Source organism: Centruroides sculpturatus, unplaced genomic scaffold, assembly GCF_000671375.1.
Source record: "Centruroides sculpturatus isolate CEXI.00-Female unplaced genomic scaffold, Cexi_2.0 scaffold121, whole genome shotgun sequence".
Lineage (NCBI taxonomy): Eukaryota > Metazoa > Arthropoda > Arachnida > Scorpiones > Buthidae > Centruroides > Centruroides sculpturatus.
The window spans coordinates 845,346-871,455 of NW_019384708.1; the positions used below are offsets into that span (position 1 = coordinate 845,346).

At 28.9% G+C, this 26,110-nt stretch overlaps 1 protein-coding gene across 1 annotated transcript in view; it reads right to left on the reverse strand.

The window, feature by feature from the left end:
• Positions 1 to 26,110, reverse strand: part of LOC111627748 (atrial natriuretic peptide receptor 1-like) — a 331,314-nt gene that overhangs the window by 136,612 nt on the left and 168,592 nt on the right. Inside the window, exons 12-14 of the mRNA XM_023371378.1 lie at positions 13,688 to 13,792; positions 11,706 to 11,777; positions 11,380 to 11,545 (exon numbers count right to left, since the gene is read on the reverse strand). Of these exons, the coding sequence (XP_023227146.1) occupies positions 11,380 to 11,545; positions 11,706 to 11,777; positions 13,688 to 13,792 (343 nt within the window). The remainder of the gene's footprint in view (positions 1 to 11,379; positions 11,546 to 11,705; positions 11,778 to 13,687; positions 13,793 to 26,110) is intronic.

Sequence of the window (26,110 nt, forward strand, 5' to 3'; positions counted from 1 at the left end):
ATCTTTATTTATAGGAAAGCTTACGTTTAATTTTTTATGCTAATTACAAATATTCAAAAATTAACGTTTAGATATAATGATAAAAATGATAATACAGTATGAAAAATGAAGTAATCGAGCGTAGATTGTTCCATTTTTCTAGTAATTTTTGACTTTAAATACTGATTTAACCGTAAGATATCGTCGAATGTAGATGAACTACAAACAATTAATAATTCTTTCATAATTTAAATGGATGCAACACGACTTCTAATGATTAAAAATTTGTAAGGTTGAGTAAGATTGACAGTAAACGAAGACAATGTTGCTGATGCTGTACTATGTTGAATAGACTTTATAGATAAAAGTAATTTGCAAAAGTAACTTACATCTAATATATGATCTCAGATAATTATTTTTTGTGGTAGCTAATCTATCACAATACTTTAAAACTTTTTTAAGTATACCTTTATTATTTCACATAAAAAATTGTATAAATTACGAAGAAAAAGAGGATAGACTTATGTGAATAACTCAATAAATAACAGACAAGTGTATACTGTAACGTATTACTTGTAATTTAAAACGTTAAATTTAAAATTTTAATAAAGTTATTGATAAATATACAGTATATTATAATGTAAACTCACAAGAATTCGTACTTAAAGCTTGGATTTTTTTTTAAATTTGGAATTCTTTTAAGTCTTCAAAACTTCTGTTGTTTATTATTCTTTATTTTAATTACGTTTTTAAGGCTTTTATTCTTTATTTTGAAATCATATTTACCTCAAGTTATCATTTTGTTTTTCTAATTGGCTTTAAAACAAAACTTCCAGGTAAACACTTTTTTCTTAAAATTTCCTTTACAAATACGAAATGAATCTTAAATTTGAGGTAATACCTGTTGTTTTACTATAGTATTAGTACCTTATATTACGTAGATTCTTAAATTTAGGACAATACAATAGGTATTGCCTCAAATTCAAGATTTACTTCGTTCTATGCAATATAAGGTAGTCTACTAAGTACTAAAACATATAATTTTCCTGATACTTATTCAGAAACTTTATACAAATTTATCATTTTTAATATTAAATTTAAGATATACATTATAAAAAATTTGTTATAAATGTTTATAATCTTATTATATAATACATTAAAAGTATATTTTTTATTAATTATGATAAAATCAAAAACATTGAAGATGCCTTTATTAATTCAAGACATTTTAAACAATTTAACATCTAATTTCATTTTTAATAACGTTTGTAATGTTTGATATAATAAAAATTTTAAATTATGAATTTTGACCTATAAGACAATCGAGTTATTGATTAATAAATAGAATGATGTAATCTATTGCTAGCCATATTTATTATAAGTAGGAATACAAATAATAGGACAAAGAAGATATCCATTACTGTATATCGAACATTTTCTATTGATATATAGCTGTATATTTCTTACCTGATGTCTTTTTATTCTAAAAATATTTCGATCCTTTTATCCCGATTCATCCATTAGATAGCGTTATTGATTTTGTATTATTCCAAGGTTGTAAGGAAGAAAACACTAGTTTTTTTTTTTTTAATTTTCTGATACATTTAACTAATTATTTTTTAAAATTTTTCTGCTTATAAAATTTCAACTATCAGTATTAATTAAAAGCATAATTGCCTTTAAGAATAGTCTGAATATGACAGCGCGTTAACAACAGAATTTACATTCCTTTAATGAGAAAAAGACAAAATAAACTTTGATATTTTACATAATGTATTCCGTAAACTGTTGAAATTTCTTTTATTTCATTAAATATAATTAAATTCCTTTTGCTTCGTTAACGAAGTATAGCAGATCGCTGGTTTATGAATAAATTAACTTAATTTTTGTAAAATTGTCGTCGAGCGAGCCTTTGTATTTACTACAAACTCAATAATGTAAAAACCGAAGTTACGTTTCTGAAATTAAATTTAAATTATATAATAATAAAGTTTGAAATGAGAAAAAATATGGGAAATTTAGTACAGTTATAATGGAATATATATGCCAGCCGTGAAAAAGAAATCGTAACGTCTTATAGTGGGATGTGTCCACCAGTGGCCGAGTGGATAAAACAACTGAACGCTAGTCGTGGGTTCGTGTTTCATAAACGAGCTGGTCACGTGGAGTTTCCCGGGAACTTTTCACACTTGAAACACTTAAATAGGAGTCAGTTTCCCGTAGGAAATCCTCCTGGGAGTCAGATAGCCCACGTGTCTTGTTGTCCTATATAACCAATCCAATCCTTATAATTGGTTGTATAATGGATTACAGCAGCGCTGTCCAACTGGCGGCCCGCGGGCCGTATACGGCCCGCCAAATAATTTTTACGGCCCGCGAGTACATTTTACTATGAATAAATTTATGTTACTAAATTATTATTATTAATATTACAATTATTTTACTACCGTGTTTCCCCGAAAATAAGAGTGTCTTATATTAATTTTTGCTCTGAAAAATGCGCTAGGTCTTATTTTCAGGGAATGTCTTATTTTTTCCAGGAAGAAGAATTCACATTTATTATTGAACAAAAAAATTCCCAAGTCGAACTTAGACGAGAGTGACGTATATCCGGTGTGTCGAACTGTCGTCTTTTTATAGCGTCAACACCGGACTCGCTGACCAATTAGTGCTTACTGAACCGTAGCACTATGCAAATGTCATGTGGTTTATCAACCTTCTTGGCCCCCGAAATGTTTGGTGAAAAAATATGGCCCGCGGGCTATGATAAGTTGGACAGCGCTGGATTACAGTATAAGATTATGGAAATATTTATAATATCTTGGATCCTTCCAAGTAATTTTCATCATCTAATTTCATTACTTACCTATATTAAATATTAGGAAATATTTTTGAAAGCAATCATATCTTTTTTATGTAATACTACTGTTTTTGATTTATATAATGTAACAGCTTATATTTCAGATATCACTTAACCTATTGTTTTTATATATTTTACATAAATTAAGCATATTTCTAATAAGTGATTAAAATCAACAATTCTTAGCATTTAAATGTCTTTTAAGTTTTAATAAATAAGTACAAACAAAAATTTAAATAACAATTTTTAATCGTAATTTAGTTTATCAAGTTAAAGTAATGTATACAGTATTTAGTATTTGGTAACAGGCAATATTAAAAGGAAAAAAAACTCCTTGTTTTAGAAGGAAATTGCCTTTTTTTCAATTTTATATCTATGTATATTATAAAATCAAATATTTAAAGAAAAACTTTTTAAACTTAAAACCGGAAAATCATTTTTTAAATTTCTATTACACAGCAAGATATCCTTATCTTTAATCTTATCAGGAGAAACAGAAATAAAGAAAACTGTTAAATATAAAGGTGAGTTTACGGAGAAGCTGGAAGAACTCGGATAAAAAACAGCTGTAATTCGCCAGACTTAAAATTATATACAAAAGCATAAAACTTCTGTGCAGTTGTAGATAGAGCCTGTACTAAATTCATAGCGCAAGTGCCATTTTTAACAATAAGCTATTAGAAAACTGAGTATATCTTTTGATATACTCAGTTTTCATAATGTAGATAAAAATTTTTATGTACTGTTATTCTGGGAAATTAAAATAAAAACTTTTCGTGTAAAACAGTCGTTTTCACCAAAAAATTTAGAGAGGCACAATTATGATTACAAAAATCTATTGAAATTTTATAGACGTTTCAACGTTTGAACATTCATATATGAATGACTATCGTTCATGAAGATGATTCTATATTAGAAGAATCACATGTATTTTATAAGCATATGATATTTAATGAAATTTTTCAAGTGTTTTTTCAAGAGTATTTTCAATTGCATTTTTCTTTTTCGATCATAAGGAAATATAAGCACGAATACATTTTAATGAAAAACACTAATACACTAAGAGCCATATTACACTTATATCAGAAGAACCAGAAACTTACGAGTAATTTAAAAACAAAACGCTAAAGTATTAATACTATATACAATAATTTACTGCAATAATTAATTTCAATATGGAATATAATATGAGAAAATTTAGCAGAATTATTAATCTATTAACAAACGTTTCGTTTGCATCACGAAGATACGTTATTGCGATAATTGATTTACGAAATATAGAGTTTAGTAATAGGATAGTTGAATATTGATTTCGTAATTAATAGTGCTATGCTATTAGCTTAATCAATTCGAGCAAATAATCGAAAACAGATGGTGTAGAATAAAAGCCACATGTATCGAATAGTTCAGAAAAGACCAAAACGAAAATGAAAAGATTATCCTTTATTAATACATTAATTTAATTCACTTATGTCTTTCCTTAATCTAGATAGATGAAATACAACACCAGATATGGAAACTTGAATGAAAGGAGACCCCAATTAACTATACTCGAACTTCCGATGAAAACCGGAAGTCACGGTATTTCAATTCAAAAATTTATTCCCTGAAAGATTCCAGCACGACTTAAATTTGAGGTGGAGAGCATATATTTTAGATTAAATATATTAAAAATATGATAAAAATTTGCGGCATTATGACAATGTCACAATAAATAATTGCTCGTGTAATATTATTATACCGTACTAGGGGACGTGAAGTCCCCTAGTACGGTATAATAATATTACACGATCTTTAGTTCCAATGTAAACTATTCATAACAAAAATAAGCTTCATCGATTCCCAGTGTTTCTGTTTCAATTCTTTTTTCGTGATGTAATTACATTTGTTTTGGATATCATTTGAAACTAATTATGAATAATTTCCTGAACCCTATTTCTAATTATTTCTCCTTTTCAATACGCATTTCTCAGCTAGAGTTTCTAAAGGTATTGTTGCTGCAAATCAATTGTTTATCATCGACCTCTCATGCTAATTTAATTGACAAGATCGATTCTTTCCTGTGCGTAATCTTTTCTCTTATTCCATAAGAAATCGAATAATTCTATTTTGTACTACCGTGTATTCATCCATTCAATCTAATGCATTAAGAGACGTCATCTTCTGTAAAGAATATATACAAGCAGACTGTCTTTGTATTGTAAGTATAACATTTGTAAACTTTATAAGCAAGCCGAAAGAAACTTTAGAAGAAAAATATCAATTTTTTTACTCATATTAATGCAATAAATAATTATTTCATACATTTATGGATGGGGCCTCCCTAATTCAAGTCAACACTGCACTGTACAGTACATGGGGCCCTTTAATTAAAAATAACTGTGTGAAAACAAGTAAGAAATTTATTTATTTAGAATAAAATCAAATTCAAATCCGCATTGAGAATTATACTAAAAACAAATAGTTAGCCTCATTAATCTTACGTTTATGTTTACAGTAAGCCTTAAATTTCTAAGACAGAAACATTTATTTATAATTATTTTTTACTAATATTAATATAAAAATTTGTTTGGAGTTGGTCACTTCGTGAGATTTTCATTATGGAAAACAAATTTTCAATTAATAAAGTGACTTACAAAGAAATTTCTCACTTGACTTAAATCTATAAAACATTTTTATGTATATCTAGAATTTTAAGGTAAGAAGAATTCGTAAACAAATTGTCAATACAAACAATAAATTGTCTTCTTGACTGTAAATTATAAAAGATAATGAAGAATTTCGTATATTTTATTATGGTTCTTTCAATCATATAACGTTTTGTGAAAGGAACTTTGTGGACGATTTTTCGCTCAATGAGAGTTTCAGCGTTTGAGCCTAACATACGCAAACATACATTAAAAATTGCTTAATCATACTGCGGAAAACTTATTTGTACAGATTCCGTTTTAATTTTCCGATCAAATTGTGAGATAACAGCTTTGAAATAATAGAATATTTACATATAAAAGTGAAGAAAAGCCTTCAGAAAATGAAATTTTTATTTACGTGCTAATAATGTTTGTTTATAAAAATCCTATACAGTATATCATTTTGTAAAATAGTATAATTAATTTCTAATTAAATCGTTTTTAAATCAACTTATCTATGAAAGAAAAAAGATACAATTCTAATTATTTGCAATGTAATTGCATATCATTCGATCAATCAATTTGTGATATTTCATAACACTATACATCTTTATTGCATAAGAAGCAAATCATTTAAACATTTTACAGAATAAAACAATCTCGATGAAATACAAAATTTAATAATTGGCATATTATAAAAATGTTATGCATTCAGATAGAATTTCCATTTATATTCAAGATTTGGCATAAATCTACGCCCCACACAGATATATAAAATATTTACAGCTGTGGTATGATTTCATGACAGATAATTCTACAACTGTTCAGAATCCCCAAAAATGTCTTTTAGAAATGCTTGCAGAAGCTCACTCCGTTCAAAATTTTCAGTATATCTGCTCTTTGGAGTCAGTCATACTTGCAGTTTGCAGTCGAACAGATCATGCACAGATGAGGGCATTTGAAAATAGTATCATCAAATAACGGTCATCAAATAAATCATCAAATAAAACTCCCTCAGCAACCAACACCTTATTGCTTGCTGAGGGAGTTTTATTAAAAACGAACGTTTTCGATCCACTTAACGGATCATCATCAGGTTCGAATATATGAAAATGGAATACATCATAAATGGAACAATAAGTTCAAAAATTCAAAAATATCAATAAACTGATAACATAACAATTAATAAGAATAAAAATAAATTGTAAACGATACCAAATAATAAATAATATACTACAACGACTAAACATTAATACTACGTTTCCTTTAAATCAATTAAATATCATATTTCAGATGATGCGCTACTTGTAAGCTTTTTAACGGCAAATTTCCAAGCCGAGGGAAGACCTTCCGCATCCCTAGCATTAATGCAGCCGTCTTTAAGTTTCCTCCTGAATATCTCCATTTTTTCGGCCGTCCTCGCCAAAGTTGGTGAGTGTACTTGCCTCACGACTTCCGCTTCCTCCCATCCAACCAGGGATCCTTGGGCCTGCGCCATCTGGGCCAATATTGTCGTATTAGACCCTTTTCTAGCATCATACTTGTGTTCTCTAATCCTTACCCCGAGGTTTCTGGTAGTAACTACTACGTAATCTTTTTTTATTCCTAATAGCTGGTTCTCGTAGGGAACCTTGTAAACACCTGCCTTATCTTCTTTTTTAATAACCCCTTTATCGTTTCTAAGAATTTTATATAAATTGGGAGCTCTTTTCAAAATCACCGTTGAATCTTTAACGCTTGGAATTTCCTTCATAATTTCCCCTAAATATTTGTTGAATGTAAATTTTGTGTACTTAGATGGACCTTGTCTGGAGGCTTTATCATTATTCTTCTCAAATTTTTTAACAATACCCGTTATAATATTTCTCTTATATCCTAAGGCTTCCGCTAACTGTGTGATCCTTTCGATCTCAGTAACCCGGTCTATAACGTTGTCGCAGTATAGAAAAGCCCTTCTAACCAATTATGCTGGGTACGATTGTATTCAATAGTATCATCATCGAGATAAGGGATGCAGTACGATTGTTTCGTCGAATTGCCCGCTAACATAGCTAGTCTGACCTGACTGTGACAAGGTGTTACAGCAGTGAATACGTCAGGGTACATATACATGACGAGCAGGTTCTGACACCTTGTTCAGGAGACAGATACCAAAGACATTCACCTGGAATGATACCATGACAGAAGCGTGGCTGCTAATTACTGGCAGTGTATTGAGCGACTAATCCCGGTTCTGTTTGTAAACAAAAGACCACTGTGATACAGTATGAATCCAGTAGTATCCAGTTGAGATTTCACTTGTAGTGAGTTTATAAATATTAAAAATATGAAGCTTAATTTACTAGGAAACTATTTATTGTTTTAGAAATAATTTCAAAATAGCAATTCGTTGAAGTTAACGAACGATTAAATTCCAGGAAACATTTTAAAGTATTTTATAAACATAAAGGAATATTATATTTTACTTAGACAAATGCAATCTCTTTTCTTACATTTTCTAAAGGCATTTTATCTTATTTTCTAAAGAAAAAATACAAATGAATAAAAGGAACCTAAATAATTATATTTTTAAATTAATTAAATGATAATTATATACAATGGAATGAAACATTACCGAAATTGATTTCTAGATATAGTTAAAGTTTATATTTAACTTCAAAAAATGCTGTAGAATCATCGCAAACATAATAATAATAGTAGAACCCAAAGTGAAATTGTTCATTGTGACGGCGATTAGTTTAAGTCTTATATGTATAAATCACCTGTAGAATTATGTATTTATAACTGTGCTTCAGTTAGATGTAAATCGCATCTTTCGCTCAGTCTTAAATTTGTAACGATATTTGTTTTTTACAGAAGAATTCTTTGTTAAATGATAATTGAACGTACGTGCTGTTATAATTTTCCCTTTCTTCTTTAAGAGTGACAATAATTGTTTTATTTAAACCACTCTTTACTCGTTTGTAATAAATTTTAATAATAAGAAACAATCTAAAGTAAGAGACAATTGGCGCAGATAAAAAAATTCTTTACAAAAATATTTGTTCATCGGGAAAACAAGGGAGCCCGCAGGATTTTGTTTCAGAGAGAGCAAAACCTACACAGTTTAAAATCAACTAATCACCAATTGGTTCACTAAAATCATATTCCTTAATTATACGGTTTTGCTTCTATTTATCCTATCGTTCGTCTGTCTGTTTTTATGAGAATAAATAATAAACACGTATAAAAAAATTCTAATAGCAAGTTGTACAACTTTCCCCGCAACATTTGGTTGCGTCATATGTTATCATATTTTATTAAAAACTTTTTTATATTTTTAACTATTATAAAATGTCAAAAAGCTTAATTTTAAGGGTAAAGGTGGGTTTTATTTTTAAAAAAATTGTAAATGCTAATAACGAGTAAAATCGTCATTAAGTCCTATTCTACTGGAGATAGACAGGACCACATTTATCTCCCCATCCCTCGACCTTTTACCACCAAAATTTAACAGAATCAATCCCCATAATATGCAAACCTCCCTGAAAACTTTCAGAAATTTATGAGAAAAAGCATAGGAGTTATTAAGCTTCAAAAGAGAACGAACAAATTCGTGCCTCCACACACTAACATTCACACATACAGAAAAATCCCCAATTTTTTTGAATTTCTCAAGGTTTCAGTGTTCCAAAAAATGTAAAAATCTTGGGAAAGGTAAACTACACTTAATTTTTTTCCTCTCTAACTTATAAACCTGCCTTAAAAATATCCAATTTTTTATATCTCTTATTGGGCTGAAATTTGAAAAAATTGTAGATATATAAATTTCCGCTGTCTACTGTTTGTCTGTCTGTCCTTTCTTAACCTCAAGAACAGAATTAGATAGACGAACGCCAAGATTAGATACGGAAATCCTAGGGCAGTAGTCTCAATTAACTACGTACACACTTCCGCTCTATAACAGAAGTCACGTAATTTCGATTAAAAAAACTTACCCTAGAACGGAGTTGGATAGATGAACGGCACAACTGTATTGTTACAGGGAAAGTATAATGTGCAAGAGCAAAGACAATACTAAAAAATTGAGAACACTGACGAAAAATTGCAGCCCGGCATTATGACGATGTCATAATAATTGCTTGTTTTAATTAGAATTATTCAAACAACAACTTTTATTAATTTAATGTCATTTGTTCATCATGAATAGTGTTTCTAAACTAATTAGAATTATTTTAAATGACAGGAAACATTGATGGCTGGGAACGAATCCTCTATAGTCTACGTGTAGAATATAAAATCTACAATCATAATTTAAATATTTGCTAATATTAATAAATTCTCTGTTTATATATACTTTCAGTATAAACATTACCTTTCAAAATATTTTAAAATTAAAGCTTAGAATTTGATATTTGATTAATTTCTAATAGTCACGGTGTTTAACTTGTTATTCGACAGTTACGTCACGTTGCAGTTTGTTCTACGTCTCGCATCTTTAATTCATTACGTCTTGTTGGTGTTAACATTAACAACAATACACGAACGAAATCTGAAGAAAACAGATGCAATGAATAGGGATGTCTGTATTTATATATCAATAATAAGTTAGATAGTTTGACTTCTCAAAGAATACGTAAAAAATTTTCTCAAAGCATTATTCTCCATTTTCGAACATTAAATTGGCTTTTATTAATATTTCAACAGTAAAATATTAATTATAAATAGTAATTTATATTATGTATGGTATAAATTGTTTCATCAGAAACGGATTCTGACATTGTGTTTGTGAAGGCAAAGCAACATTTGGGCAATCTGCCGAGGGGGATGTCTTCCAGGAGGTCTTTCAAAAGGTAACTGGCCCCTATTCAGGCGTTACAGACTTGGAGAAAACCCGAAAAACTCCACGTGACCAGTCTCTCCTGGCGGGGCGCGAACCCACGACTGAACTACCAGTGTTTAGTGAACGGAACTGCTTGGCCTCATGACATTGTGATGAAGGATCATTAACACCGTCAAATTTTCTCGATGGTAACAGGTTATCATCGCTTCCTCATATGCCAAATACAACTGACAGAGAAGAGTTAACATATCTTTGGAAAACTAGACTAAACAACGTGTGATAGAGCTGAGAGGAAATATCAATAAACACCAAAAATTCAAAATTTCAAATCGGGAGGTATCATGTTAGCAAGGGAAGAAAGACAACCTTTCTCCTTGGAAAAGAAACCAAGAATTAAAAGCACTCAGTTATGACTTGTCTATTGTTATTATGAGACGTAAACAAAAATGGATATAACCTAACCTATATACCTGCCTTAAAAAATTGGACATTTTTTGCTACCCATATAACAGGTTAGTTCCTTGCATTTCTGTATTCATTTTCCAGATATATTATTAAGTCGTATATTTTTTGTCAAGGAAAAAGTAGTCCCATTAGATTTTTAAAGATTAAAGACATTATATACAGAAAGAAAATTCATTATATCTTTATGAAAAATATTACTTTTCATTAATATTCTATAATTGCTTATAACAATGAATGTTTCTATGAAATGTATAATTAAGATCCCTTATATATTGTTTATAGTAAATTAACAAACAAATTTATTAATTGTTTTAAGCTTAAAACAATATGTATAAACATTTTATCAGCAATATATTTGAAGTTTTTCAGAATCTCATTCTCAATGCTAAAAATATTTAGTTTTATCTCTACAGTCAGTCGATTTTATAATTTATATTGATTGCATTTTATTTCCTTTTATCTACATTATTTCCATTTTATTATAAAGTTTATAAAATAAAGAAATAAATTTTTATTCGGATAATCGAGTATTTTGACTCTAATCCAACTTCAAGTATACTTAAAATTCATTAAATAAACATTAGTTTATATATATTACAAACAATAAATATTGTTTCACTTACTTCTCCAATATGCATAAGTATCTTCATTCTCATTCTCATCATAAATTCTCAAGGAATTAAGTCCAAAATCGGTAATTTTCAAAACAAATCGACTATCAACCACACAATTTGAAGATTTAAGATTTCCGTGAGAACGTACTTCACTGTTATGTAGATATGCCATACCCTTTTAAAAAATAAAAGAGACAAATAATTCGATTTTAAGCAATTCTCTCTTCTGACGTTAATTAAATCAAGTGACATGACATCATTTAACTTGAGTTAATGTAATAAAATTTCAATTTAATATAATAAATTAGAAGAATGTAAACAAGTTTTAAACTCACTTTTACTATATCATGCATTAATGAATAACGAAACATCCAATCTAATTTAATTTGATCATTTTCTAAAATATCCTGTAAAAAAAATAAATTTCATATGAATTATATTTGCTTTTTAAAGAATTAATTTTCTTTCTTAAATTATTATTTAATTTTTTTTTGTAAGAATTGTTAGGTTAATACATTTTATTTGTGAAATATTAAAAACAAAACAATAAGAAGTTATAAATTTATTTATTTCACGATTATTAATAAATATAAATTATTATAAGTAAAAATAAATAGAAAAGTAATGGAGAGTATTAATTAAAGTTCCAAAAATTCCTTAGTAAAATTTATCAGAAATCTCGATTATAGGAACAGAGATGTGCAAATGTATTAGGGAATCCGGGTGCAGCGCTAAAGGACTCTTCATCTGTTGAGAGCCCTTTATTATTAACGGAAAGTTTCCTCGTAGTAAAGTGACAGAAAAATCAGAATTTTTTTGTGGTATAAAAATGGCGAGAAAACTCCTCAAAAATGTGATACCAACCAATAAAAAGTGGCCCAACAAAAACGAAATAATGATTGCAAACCGTTCTGTCGGAATGCGTTTTTATCGTTCATAGCTTTATAGAAAGTAGCTCTTCTAAAAGCGAGAAAAGCTTGAAATCCCATCGTGAATACCCCCTATTAAGTTTTTGTGTAGTAAAAAGGAAAACGGGTATGGTCTGTTTAGGGAAGCGATATTCACTAAACAAAATACAAGAGGTAAAAAAGATAATCCGTGCAATCAAGTAAAGTGGATAAAATGCTAATCCTTATAACCATTACACTGTTATCGTTCTCTCGATACATTAAACACGCGCAGGTAAACATGGCTAATCTTTATAACATTCATCATGTCATTCCACTTTCTTCCGTAAAAACACACGTAATGCGAATTTTTTAAAGTTTTGTAAATTGAATTTTATATTATAAATAATAAAATATTGATGTAAAAATTGTTATTGCTGAAATGAAAAACAACACATTTAACTAATTACAAACAGAAGCATATAATAAATACGAAGAAGAATAACGATGGAAAATTTGATTATTTTATTTAGTAGTCTAATGCTTAAAAAGCAATGCAATCAGAAGAAATTATATAAGGCCCGGAAGTGAGGGGCGAAAAGTAGGAGAGTGGTCATTCTAATTCTAATATCACTCTGAAAATAAGCTAAGATAAATCAACGTCGATTCATTACTGTGTATATCTGTAAATATTTAACACTTAGTCTAAATAAATAGATACATATACAGCAGTGAATGAGATTAATTCACAAATTCTTTAATGATAATCAACACCTTTGTAATTAACTTTAAAAGTAACCTTTTAACATGTACATTATAAAGAACACTCACAATGCATCTCAGACACAATAAATAGTCCGAAATGCATTTTGAGAACCAATAAAAGAACCAGCATTACTGTAAAGTTCATTAATAAAGTGTTAATTATCATTGAAAAATTTGTGAATTAATCTCATTCGCTGGTGTGATAAGTCCGTCTGTATATGTGTCTACTTATTTAGAGTAAGTGTTAAGTAGTAACAAGGGCAAAAAGCAATGTATTATCTGTAAATATATTAACCACCGTAATCCTGACCTAAAAAACGACGGATATTCTTAAGTGAAATACGTTTGTACTCCATTCAAAAATAAAAATTTTAACATTTAATATGAATCTTTTATTTTAAAATATTGATAATTTAACATTAGTGATATTCGATCAAAAAGTACAGAAATATCCTTACTAAATTCAAAACATTGATTAAACAATAAAACGTTTCATTTCTCTGTATCAGTGTCTTCATCCAATTTGCAATATATTATACTAGTTTGATAATATATACACAAATCTTTTACACTATTTTTTGTATTTGGTTCTAATTTTCCTATCTTTATTTCTTTAATACAATGAACATTTTAGATTCTACCGTATATTAAAATGTATCTCATACCTGTAGACTTCCTTTTGGGCAATATTCAGTTACTAAGCAACAGTTTGGAGGGTCTATACAAGCTCCGAAAAATCTCACAATATGATCATGTTGTAGATCTTTTACCTGAAATGGAAAATTGTGTTTAAGAATTATTTTTGAATAAATACAAAATTGTAATATAATTCAATATAAATAAATATATATATACATATATATTTCAAGTTGTTAATCAAAGTTGTTAATTCTAGTAGGTATAAAACAGAACCATCCATTGGCCAGATGGATGAGCAGTAAGACGTCTGTGTGTCACCGATTCTTTTTAATTTTAATTGGATGTTTGTGTTTTTTAAAGGACTTTTTTTTTACCTTCTGGCGGCATGAAGCCTAAAAAGGAAGGCCTGTCGCCATTAATGTGTATGTGTAGTCTGAAATGCAAAATAAATGGTGATTCCTCTTGGACAGAACTGTGTCCAAGAGGGATCACCATTTATTTAGTTGTCTTTGATTTATTTGTTAATCAAAGTTAATAAAGTTGATAGCAGATATGTAGAATGGCCTAAAATTTAGTCAACCATTGTAAAATTTAAGTTATTATTATTTCATATTTAGAAACTTTACAAAATTATTCAAACTGAGAGCCTTGAGAAATCACAAGGCTTTAAAACATTCAGTTTCCGTGTAATGTTCACAAATAAAACATTTATTTATAAACATATTTATTCATATATAGACGTATATAAAGAAGAGGATTCAAGAAAGATGTAAGTTCATACACCCACGTTTCGAGATATACAAAACAAAGTTTCGTTGGGTTTGATGTATATTTGTATTGTAGGACAGATGTGGACACATCCCTCAAACACAAATGAAAACCACTGATAACACAAAACCAGACATTTGTGGACTTACATCCCTCTCGCTCCGACCTCCGCTTATAGGACCAATAATTTTCTTGTGGATTGCATCTATATGAAAACGTAATAAGGATCTCTTTGAGCGTTATCTCCATTCCTTCGCGTTTAGAATTTCAAGATAAATTTTACACGAAAAATATTTAACAATAGTGGATATTGCGATGATGCCTAATGAAAAGTTGCAAAACAGGCCCCTTATATTTTGAATCTTTCAGAAATGACCGGCGGCCACTGTTGAGAAGCTTTAGAGTGAATAGAAATAATTGATGAATTGTCTATAAGTCTACAGTATATGTCAAGTCAAAATTTCTATTTATTGGGTCTAATTACAAGTCTTAATCAGAACGAAGAGGACATTAAGAGTGAAACTCTGAAAACAAATTAATTATAAAAACTCAACAATATAATCGAATTCTTATCCTTAAAAATTATGCATTTACCAAATATTTTTCCTCAAAATAATAATAATAATAATTATTATTTAATATTGTATGATAATTTGTATGAAGTAATTTATGTGACATTCGTGCTTTTTACTACAGGATTAAGTTCTCTATAAAATATCTGCGACGAGATTGATTGCCTGAAAAAGATTCAATGGAGACGATGTTGACAGCTGAATTCAGTTTTATTATCAAGAAAAATAACAACTGTCAAACGTGGCCCAAATGCATTACAGATACCGTTATGATTAAAAAATATAGAACGTTTTTTAAAATACTTTCTAAATATCGCCATAAATATTTAATAAACTACCAAAATATGAATGAGAAAATTATTATTTATGTTATTCATAGTTTGGTAATCTTTTCTTGATTTTCGTAAAGCCATGACCTTTATGCCTAAAAAGTATAAAACTTGCCTTCCTGTTGAATATCGGTGAAAAATGATTTGATTTATTAATAGAATAACAAAATATTAGAATACTGTACGGATATATATAGCTGCAATTTTGTTTATTATAGGAGACGGCCTTATAATCTGAAAAATTGCCAATTCCAGTTTAGTCACTCGCCATCTTAGATGAGAAATGGACATGGATATTTTGAAAGGCTTGTGTTCTACATGGTAAAATGTTATATTTTGTCAATAATCATACAACGTAGAAGTAGAAAAACATCCAGTAACAAGTTGCTTAACTTTCTCGCAACATTTAGTGGTGTCATCTATAATGATATTTTATTATTTAAAATATTTTATATTTTTATTATAAAATGGCAAAATGGTCCCCATCTTTCCATAAAAAAGCTGAATTTTGACAATAAGGATGGGTTTTATAAAAAATTGTAAATGATAATAACGAGTAAAATCGTCATTAAGTCTGACTCTAATGGAGATACACACGATCCTCTTTATCTCCTCGCCCCTCGACCTTTAGTTGCCAAAATTTTAACAGCATTAATATCCATAATAAACAAACCTCCCTGCTAAGTTTCAGAAATCTTCTACAAAAAGCATAAGAGATATTGAGCTTTAAACAGGGTGAACAAAATGGTGCCCCCACACATCCATACAGAAAAAATACCCGAATTTTTTTCTATTTCTCGACGTTTCAGTCCCGAGTCCAAAAATATAAAAATCTTGGAAATCATTTTAAATTACAGCAATTAAATATTTTTGTTTTGCAATTAGTCGTTGATGGCTTTCACATTTCCAGAAATGCTTACAATAATTCTCACCGAATGACACATGCGTAGCAATAATAATAAAATTTTACTAATACAACAATAGTAATTTGTTAATAGTGAAATTCTATAGTGAATATACTGTTAATGCGTATCTTTTTCTTTTTAAGTTTGTGCAAAAATGCTTCCAACAACTTCCTAAACAATTGATAAAATTTATTATATGTGTTTCTTATAATTCGAAAATATTTACACAAGATTTTAGATAAAAATATCTTAAATTCCAGGAAATCCGATTATAAATGTAAGGTTCTTCTGGAACTTGGAATTTAATTCAGTGGTGCGCCCAAACTTTCCGATTGGCAGGAAAAACTGCGTATTAGTCACACGTAGGCAGGCCACAAATATTTTGTATATTTCACGCATACAAAAAGTTTTCTATCGCTTAGTAGGAACCGCTCAAGTATTACATCAATAAATACTCGCAATTCTCCTCTTCACCATCATCTTCAATTATAGAAATGAAGATATTCTCTTCTTCTGATAATGTCATTAGGCAAGATGTTGAAACCATTTGCAAAAACACAGGAATTATTTTCAGACAATTTTTAATTACTGAGAAAAAAATAAACGACAGGTGCAATCTTACGTCATCAACGACTTACCCTCCCTTCCCTATTGTCAGCAATCGTCAGATAAAAACGAATCCTCCCTTCCTCATAAACCGCTTGAATGGTCATAAGTGATGTATCAAGTAAGTTCACGGGCCTAATTAATTGTGCCACGATCCAAATTTGGCCTTGCTGTCGTAGTTCGGGCACTGCTGACATGAAACATGATGAAAAGTGATTAAGGAAATTCCTGATGTATTCCGGACTCCTTGCTATATAATTTTGAAGTTTTCTATACCAGATTTCACCACTTCGGGATATCATGAGATTCTTTTGTATAATATTGTCCAAAATTAAGGCAGAAACCACGTTTAGCACAATAAATTGAAACTGCAATCAGTAAAACTGCATGACGAATTGAATTATCATATCAATTGGAAGTGATAACCGAGGAAGCATGCAAACTACAAAGAAAAAATGAGAATGTCGCGAACCCTTTGATTCGACTTTTTGTGATTGTGGTCAGGTCAATCAAATTTTTATAAAATGGCAATGCATTATCGTCAAATGACGTATTGAAATGGAGGATAATCATAGGACCAGATGGTTATAAGTGTCCAGAAAAGTAGAATGCATACTGTGGACGCTAATGTGAAAAAACAGGAACCATTACCAGAATACCAGGAAAAGTTCGATCAAGATCAACGACCCCACATGAGGATAGTCAACTGGCTTTAACTGCCCGCGCCATAGAAAGATAATAGCCAGACAACTTTATCGTGATCGCTCTGCTTCCATTGGAACATCAGTATCGAAGAAAACTGTATAAACACGACTTGAAAACGCTCCAAAGAAAATTCCTTTCGTGATCTGACAAGCATTCAAATATTCGAATGTTTAACCTTATTTAGATTGATATCACACACTATGTCATCACTGAAATGACGACAAAGACACGACTAATATTGATGTTTGCTTATTTAATAATTAAAACCTGGCATTAAGTACTAGTAATGGATAATCTATTAACTTTTTAAGGAGTTATTTAATTCTTACTACGAATTTCTCATCAAAAATATTCATTGGATTGGATTGACGGGATTAGGCGATGCAACACATGGGCGATCTACTAAGGACGGGTGTCGCCCAGGAGGACTTTCTGTGGAAAGCTGGCTCCTAGTTGGCATTAGATACGTGAAGAAAATCCATAAAAATTCTACACGGTCAGCCCGTTGAAGAGACACGAACACGTGGCAGTGGCGCGTTAAAGCTTCGCTTCAGTGAGAGCCAAGGCAAATCTGAATTAGGGGACCCACATACAGTGTTGACATTAGACATTTTTCTTCGAGGGAATTTTTGGGGAAAAATATTTAACGAATTTAAAATGAATCCAGTAAAAAACCATATTTTTTTGGAATGAATTTTTTAGTTTTTATTAATATTAGTTCTATAACTGCTGAATTAATTTACCTAAAGAATGTATTTAAAAGTTTTTATAATAAATTTATAAATTTCTCAATTTTTGATAAGGAAACAATAAATCGATAAAATTTCTAAGAAACAATTTAATTTTTACGAATGTTTATTTAAAAAAAAGTATTTCTCGAAAATAAAAAAATAGCGTAAACATCAATATTATATACAGAAGTTTTATAATATCAAAGTATAATAAATAAAAAAATAGGCGTATAAAAATGAAAATGCTATACTTACATATAGGATGAACCAAAAGATGGACAGTAAATGATAACATTTATTGAGATTATATATACTGTACAATTATATTTACTAACACAATACTATACAATTCAAACTGGTGTCTATCATAATTTACACAGCTTTGAAGTCTACATTTCATCATTTCACGCTTCGACAAACATTTTTCCACAAGTATTTTTGTGTATTAATTTCTGGAAATGAATTTTTCAACCGTATTCATAACTAAGTTAAATATTTATCATTGTTATAGTATAACCCTAACCCAAACCCTATTCCACCTACTGTGCATCTATTTTTGGTTCACCCTGTATATTATGTTAAGAGTGAAGAAATGGTTTTATTTATCTTAAGGTTATATTAAATTTAAAAAGTATCTATAATAAAATTTAGGGGGTTTGTGAATAGATCTTTATAAAGGTTAAAACTTCACAAATTCATGAAGTTTAAGAACTCTGCTCTGAGTAGAAATATGAATTAGGAGAAAGTTCGAGTAATATTCTTAAATAAAAATTAAAAAGTAAACACTAAAATAAACTTTAGCTTTATATGTGCAAGTTGATAAATCATTGAGTTATTGGCCCAACAAATTTATGAGTTCATTTACATCTAAATCTTTATATTGATTCTGTATAAATTTTACGGTAAAGTTTGAATCGCATGCTGGAATTTTCATCGCTGATAGTGACCAATAAATCAGTGTATTGACAATTATGATTTCGAAGTGGGTAGAAATGGCGAACAAGATAAAAGTAATAATTTTGTCGACAGGAGAAAACGTTCCCGTACTAAAGACTGCGGAGAGAAGCAAAAAACATAAAATCAGAAATTGTAAAGAGAATTTGACATTTCACTCAATATTCTCTACATTAAAAGAAAAAAGAGAAGATTTTGGAAAGCTTCAATAGACAGAATCGTACAGAACATAAAATAAAGCGTAAATGAAATCAACTAAATTTTTATCGGACTTCATTAAAGTTAATAGTCAGATACAGAGCAATTTGACTACAGGTTAAGTTGCCATTTCATGGTAAATTTGATAATTAGAAATAAATATTTTCGAAGAAAAGCTTGGTCCAGAGCAGCACTGGAAACTGCACTTTTACTTGCCTTACGGATACGTTGCCAGTTACGCTATCAAAAAATATCATAAAATATTCATCTGCAGGGCCAGATTTCTAAATAGGCACAGTAGGACCGGGCCCTTCAGTGTCATAAAATTTAGCGTGAAAAGCATAAGAATTTCACAGAAAGTAAATAATTCCAAACATTGCAATAATTAATTATTAAGTCACATTCATAAATAAATAAAGATTTAAAGATTTAAATAAATATAAATAAAGATATAAAGATTTGAATAATGTAATTAACCGGATAGATAGTTTTGACTACTTATTATGTAAACATACGCCAACATGTTTGATTTAATTTTTAATTAAAACAAAATGTATTATGTTATCGAAAGTGTTTAGTAAAATGTATCATTTTCACATTTTAAAAAGTGTACTAAATTAATTACGGCCGTAAAATTGATTATCTTATCTTAAAAGTGCACATATCTGAATTAATTAACAGCTGTAGAAGTGAAGAACAGGCTGGTTCGAATAAAGTAACTGGCAACGCAAGTTTACGTTTAGTAGGAGTTGCGGATTCGAGTCTGCTCTGACCGGATCTTTTAGAATATTCTAAATATAATTTATGTATTTTTAATTAATAAACGTACTACTAGATGAAGGCTTATTTGTCTACCTCTAAACAGCTTGCTTTCTATCTGTAATTTGCTTTAATAAAGTCCGATGAAGATACAGAGGATCTTTTGGTACTGTAAGTATATTCGAGTATTTTATACGTTATTATGTATATGTAAGAATGGAAGTATGTAAAATCAAGATGCTGAAATTGCTAGCTGAAATGGTTTGTACAGTATAGAGACAAAAATGGAAAACTTTGACAGAATGTCGAAGAATATTTCTTAAACACGAGCAATTACTTATTGTGAAATCGTCACAATGCCAGGCTGCAATTTTCAATCATATTTTTAATTTATTTAATTTAAAATATATGCTCTCCACCTTAAATTAGTAGTGTTTTGACCCTGTACATCATACTTTTCCTGATAACAATAGAGTTGTGCAGGTCGTCTATCTAATATCTTTCAGGGAAAAAATATTTGAATTGAAATAACGTGACTTCCTGGTTGCAGCAGATGTTTATGTATACTTAACCGGAACTTTCTTCCTCTTACCTTTCTAAATCCTTTCAAATTTCAAGTGACTTTCAAGTTTCCTACCACTGTTATCCAGATTATGACGTTTATAAATATAATATTTTGTTACATTCTTATGTTATATTACATTTGTAATTTTTTTTCTTGCTTGAAAAATCAAAATACGTAGGCCCTATAAATAATAATTACATGTGCAGTTGTCGGTAAAAATAACAAAGGATTAACTTCAAAAAGTAACAGTATTAACTTAGAATTATTTTTATTTTAATTCTAAATATCAGCCATTTCGTTTAACTCATTTTCATTTTGTACAATAAATTCGTTTTAGTTAATTATAAGCTTAATTTTACTTATTTTTATAATAGAAATTTCTTAAATAGCAACAGGATTATCTAATTTTATTTATTTTATCTTAGAAAATATCCTATAAAGTTATTTACTTTGACTTTATTATTAATTTTCAGGTATTTATTGGAATTTTTATTTGAGTTTATTATTGATGATTTTATTGGAGTTCGTTGGATTTTTTTGTTTCCTCTTCTGTTGTTTATATCCGAATATATCAAGGATATCAACATTTGTTGACAGTTTCTAATTTATTTTAAATTCATACTTTTCTGGGGTATAAACTTCTATAGATAAATTAGGTGTCTATCATCCACGATATACTGTAATTCACGTCGTATATTAATTGTTTTGATTAGTTGAGTTGCTTCACTACTATCAATCTATTTGATATTGTGACGTGTTTATAAGAATCGCAGAGAAAGCAATAAAAAACCGGATGTGAATTTCATTATTCGATTATTCAGAAAAATTCAGTTAAAACTTTAATAGATGAATATAATAAGTAAATCCTTACATACTATCTGTATATTATACCAGAAATGTTTATAAAATGCATTTTTTAAAAATTTTAAATGAGAATTACAATAGATTTACGAATAAAAAAATTGTTTATGATATTGTTAATTATTATTTTTGCGTTATTTTGACGTATAACCATACTATAATAATAATTATGAATACAGAAGATACACAGATCTAGATTTTTTTTTATATGTAATAGTCACAATACAATAACAAAAACCTGACAACGTGTTGCTGGACTTTCCCGGCATTCTTAATTTGTTTACATCCTTAATAATTGATAACATTACCTTTAAATCTTCAGATGGCATATTAAGGGGATGGAAGACATTTCTCCCGAATCAATGGTCCGATTATCTTGAAAATATCTAAAAATATTTTTACTTAATACACAAACCTTCTTACAAAATTTCAGAAATTTTCGACAAAAGGAAAAGGTCTATTATTTCTTACAAATGATTTCCTATAATGCTATCTCGAATAGGTTTAATTAATAATGATGATCTTAGTGTTTTTAAATGAGCATCAATACAGACAGAAGCGAAAGTTTGAAAATAGCGAACACTACTAAAGTATGTCTCATTGATATTGTTAATGACATTCATTATCTTAAATTTGCTATATCGTTACTAGATTTGTATTCGTTCGACGAACAAGATCACATTATCTCTCTTTGTTAGTACCTACAACCAAATAGGATTTAGATTCGAAGGTCTAAACTATAACATGACACGTGATACTCCCAATACATTCGTGTTGTTGCTCACGTAACTCCAGGCTAGGCACCCTAAATGCGATTCTGAGTGAGGAGCTCTCTAAACTAAGAAGTGTGATTCTGGAAGTTATTCAGGAAGAAAAGTGTGATTCTGGGAATATTCTGGAGGAAAGAGTGTGATTCTGGGATTAAAACTGATACGAGACAGTCACATTCAAATAATCACATTATACAGTATTTGTTCATTTAAATAATCTTTATAAAAGCTGCATTTGGCTAATCTAAACAAGAAATAATATCTAAAAATAAGGAATGAAACTAACAGAAAACGTCATCTTGAGTAGTGCATTAGGCTCATGTCACATCATCATCATCATCAAACTTCTTTAACGTTTTATATCCTTCCATATACTGTTATAAATTACATTTTGTTGCAACATTCTGTAATTACCAGGAAAAATTACTTTAAAAAATCATTAACTTTTAAATTAATACTTTCTTAGACTAATATGAAGATAAAATATAATCAAAATTTTAAATTTTAATGTGCATTAATTCATCTAATTTCCGATTAAATAATATTTTAATATTATATTTTAACTGTAATCGTTTGATTGAAGTAATTTATTGTTCATCTAATCGATAATGAATACAATTAGGATTTACTTGTGTAAGATCTAGAAATAATTACATTATTAAAATCACATTCAAACTTATACTGTTAATTTAATTAAATGTATTGACGACTGGTCGGGTGAGGTGTAAGATTACGTGCCCCGCTTTGACGAGTGAAGTTGAAGTCCAAGTCAGTTCAGAAATTTTCGTTGAATACATGAAATATCAGCTTGCACCCTTCATCAATGCGGGCCTAGCCGAATTTATCAGGGCCATGTGAGAATTGTCCTCTTACAGAGGTAATTTTTATAAACCTGTATTAATCAAATGGATAATTAAAGAAACTCTACTCTCCCTGTGAAGAAATCGAATACAATAATTAAAATTTTCGTTTATTATCTATTTCATATTTTAAAATATAAAAATTATTGTGTGAATATTCAATTATTAGAATAAGTAACACTGTTAAAATTGGACAGGTTTTATTCAAGCCTTATATATGAGAGAAAATGATAAGTTGACAAACCTGTCGAACAAAAATGTTTAATAGTTCGGATCTGTCGACATATGGATGATGTATGTTTAGACTTGTTGGATATTAATCAAACTTCTAACAGTTTTTTCGTCTTTATGACAAGTTTATCAATTTGTATCACGATGCTTAAGAAGGAATAAGTCATTTCTCAATTTTCAACTTAATAAAGGCAATAAAGACTAACAAAATGATCAGAAAAGCTAAACTTAGCGTTTAATTTTCAATTACTTTTAAAACATATTTTAAGAGACTGAGAGAGAGAAAATGAAACTAACACCAATCACTAAGAAGGGCATCACACCTTCCGCAATGCTATAAAAATATATAAATAAAATTACATAATTTATTGTGACATTGTCACAGTACCGAGCTGCAATTTTTAATCATATTTCTAATTTATTTAATTTAAAATATATGCTCTCCACCTCAAATTAGTAGTGGCTTGCCCCTGTACATCATACTTCTCCTGTTAGCAATAGAGTTGTGCTGGTCATCTATCTAACACCTTTCAGGGGAAAATCTTTGAATTCAATTACTATATTTTATTTTAAATTTTAAAGTATGTTTTCATTTAACAAACAACATATAACATTTATTTTGTTTAATAAGTTTCATAATGTAGTTATACAACCTGTCATATAACTAAAACTTACCACAAACAGTCTATAGACTAGTGCGGATCTGAGAGCCATGTTTTAATGTAATTTAAACAGGGTTAATTAAAACCACTTTAAATGATGCATACTGAAAACATTTTATAATAAGTGTTAAATGTTAAAGCAGTTTATATACTGGATTTTTGATTTCATCTAACAACAAAATATTTAAATTTGTATTCTAATCTGACACTGTGTTTTCCAATTTCACTAAAGCTATTACTTCAGAAAATGCAACATGTTCACACTGAATGAGAGTACATGCAGCAAGTAGCGTTATTTATATCAAAATATGAATTTATAAAAGCAATAATAATTATAAAATATACACTAAATTTCAGTTGAATTTTTCTTATTGAATATACTGAGACAATATTGAAGCCATTTAGCTCTTCTGGATTTGTATTATAAAAATAATTATAAAAAAAAACTTTAAAGTAATTATATAAACTGAAGAAATTCTCTTGAAATGTATAGTAGACAGGCCTATATACTGTATATAATGTAAGTTAATAATGTGTCGCCATCTGTAGGTGAACAAATAGTTATTTAGTTTATTCTTCTTTCCATAGTAATATTATTTCAATTATTCTAATAAATATTGTTAATAATTGTTATTCGTATGTATTAGACGAATATAGTTAATTACAGATAATTTTTGAGATAGTAAAACTACAATTAATTTGATTTGAAAGTCTCTGAAACTTTTGTTTTAAACCTTATAATAAATTGATATATGAAAAGTTTTGATTATATTATATTGCTGAACTGTTAATAGAGTTATAAAGTTCATTTTACAGTTCAAAAGTATATTTAATGAAAAAAAAATGGAAATTTAACATACCTCCTTTTAATAATAAATACAGAAGTAATTAATATAACACGAAACAAGGAATATATCTTGTCAAATCAGACTTGAATGAAGGTTTGTGACAATTTTCATCAACATATTCTCGTTTGAGAATTAAAAAAAAATTATAAATAATGTAAAGCAAATATTTTTCCTCTTCACTTTTAGTTATTCTCTACTTCTACAATATTTTCTTATAGTTAGAACAATAAAATATATTTTGTAACTCTTCTAGTGATGATCTCAAACATTCAGTTCAATTCATTAAATATTGAAAATGTTTAGACCTAGCTAACTAAATCTATAATTAAGCATATAAGTTCAATTATCAATAATTATATTAAATTATCGAGTGAAATTTTTTTCTAAATTTAATCGTTCATCAGAAAATATTGTCTTCCTAAATAGCAAGTCACTACAGTATTAATTTATTCTTCAAAATTATAAATTCTATATTTGCATGCTTAGATACAATGCAATGTCTCTCTTATTCTAACATAATTCTATTAATTTTAATTGAATTAAACTAGATTATATTCTGTGTTATTCGTATGTAAATTGTCATAAAAATAAGATTAATCATCGATCAGATTATTTTTTTTTCAAATTTTTACCAACAAAAATTTGAACATATGAATATCATTATGAATACAATATCAATTTTTGTGCTGCAATTTGTAAAAATTATAGACTCTAAATTCCCACTGTCGTTGTCTGTCCTTTCTTAATCTCCAGAACTGAGTTAGATAGATGAATGTTGGGCTTATATATGGAAAGCTTGGATGCAGGAGACCCGATTAATTATATATAACTTCCGGTATTGAACAGAAATCATGTGACTTCAACTCAAAAATTCCCCCATGCAACGAGTTAGGTTGATGACCGGTATGACTATCGCTAACAGAAAACGTCTGTTGTGCTGGGGGAGACATTACTAATTTGAGGTGGAGAGCGTATACAGGATGATTCAGAACTCGTGGAAGTTTAAGGAATAGTAAAGCACACGATTAAAACAATTTTTGTACAGAAAAGTATGGACTCAAGTGAGGCATTGAGGTACAAACACAAGAAATATCACATGAAAGGAAATATAAATTGTTTACAAAA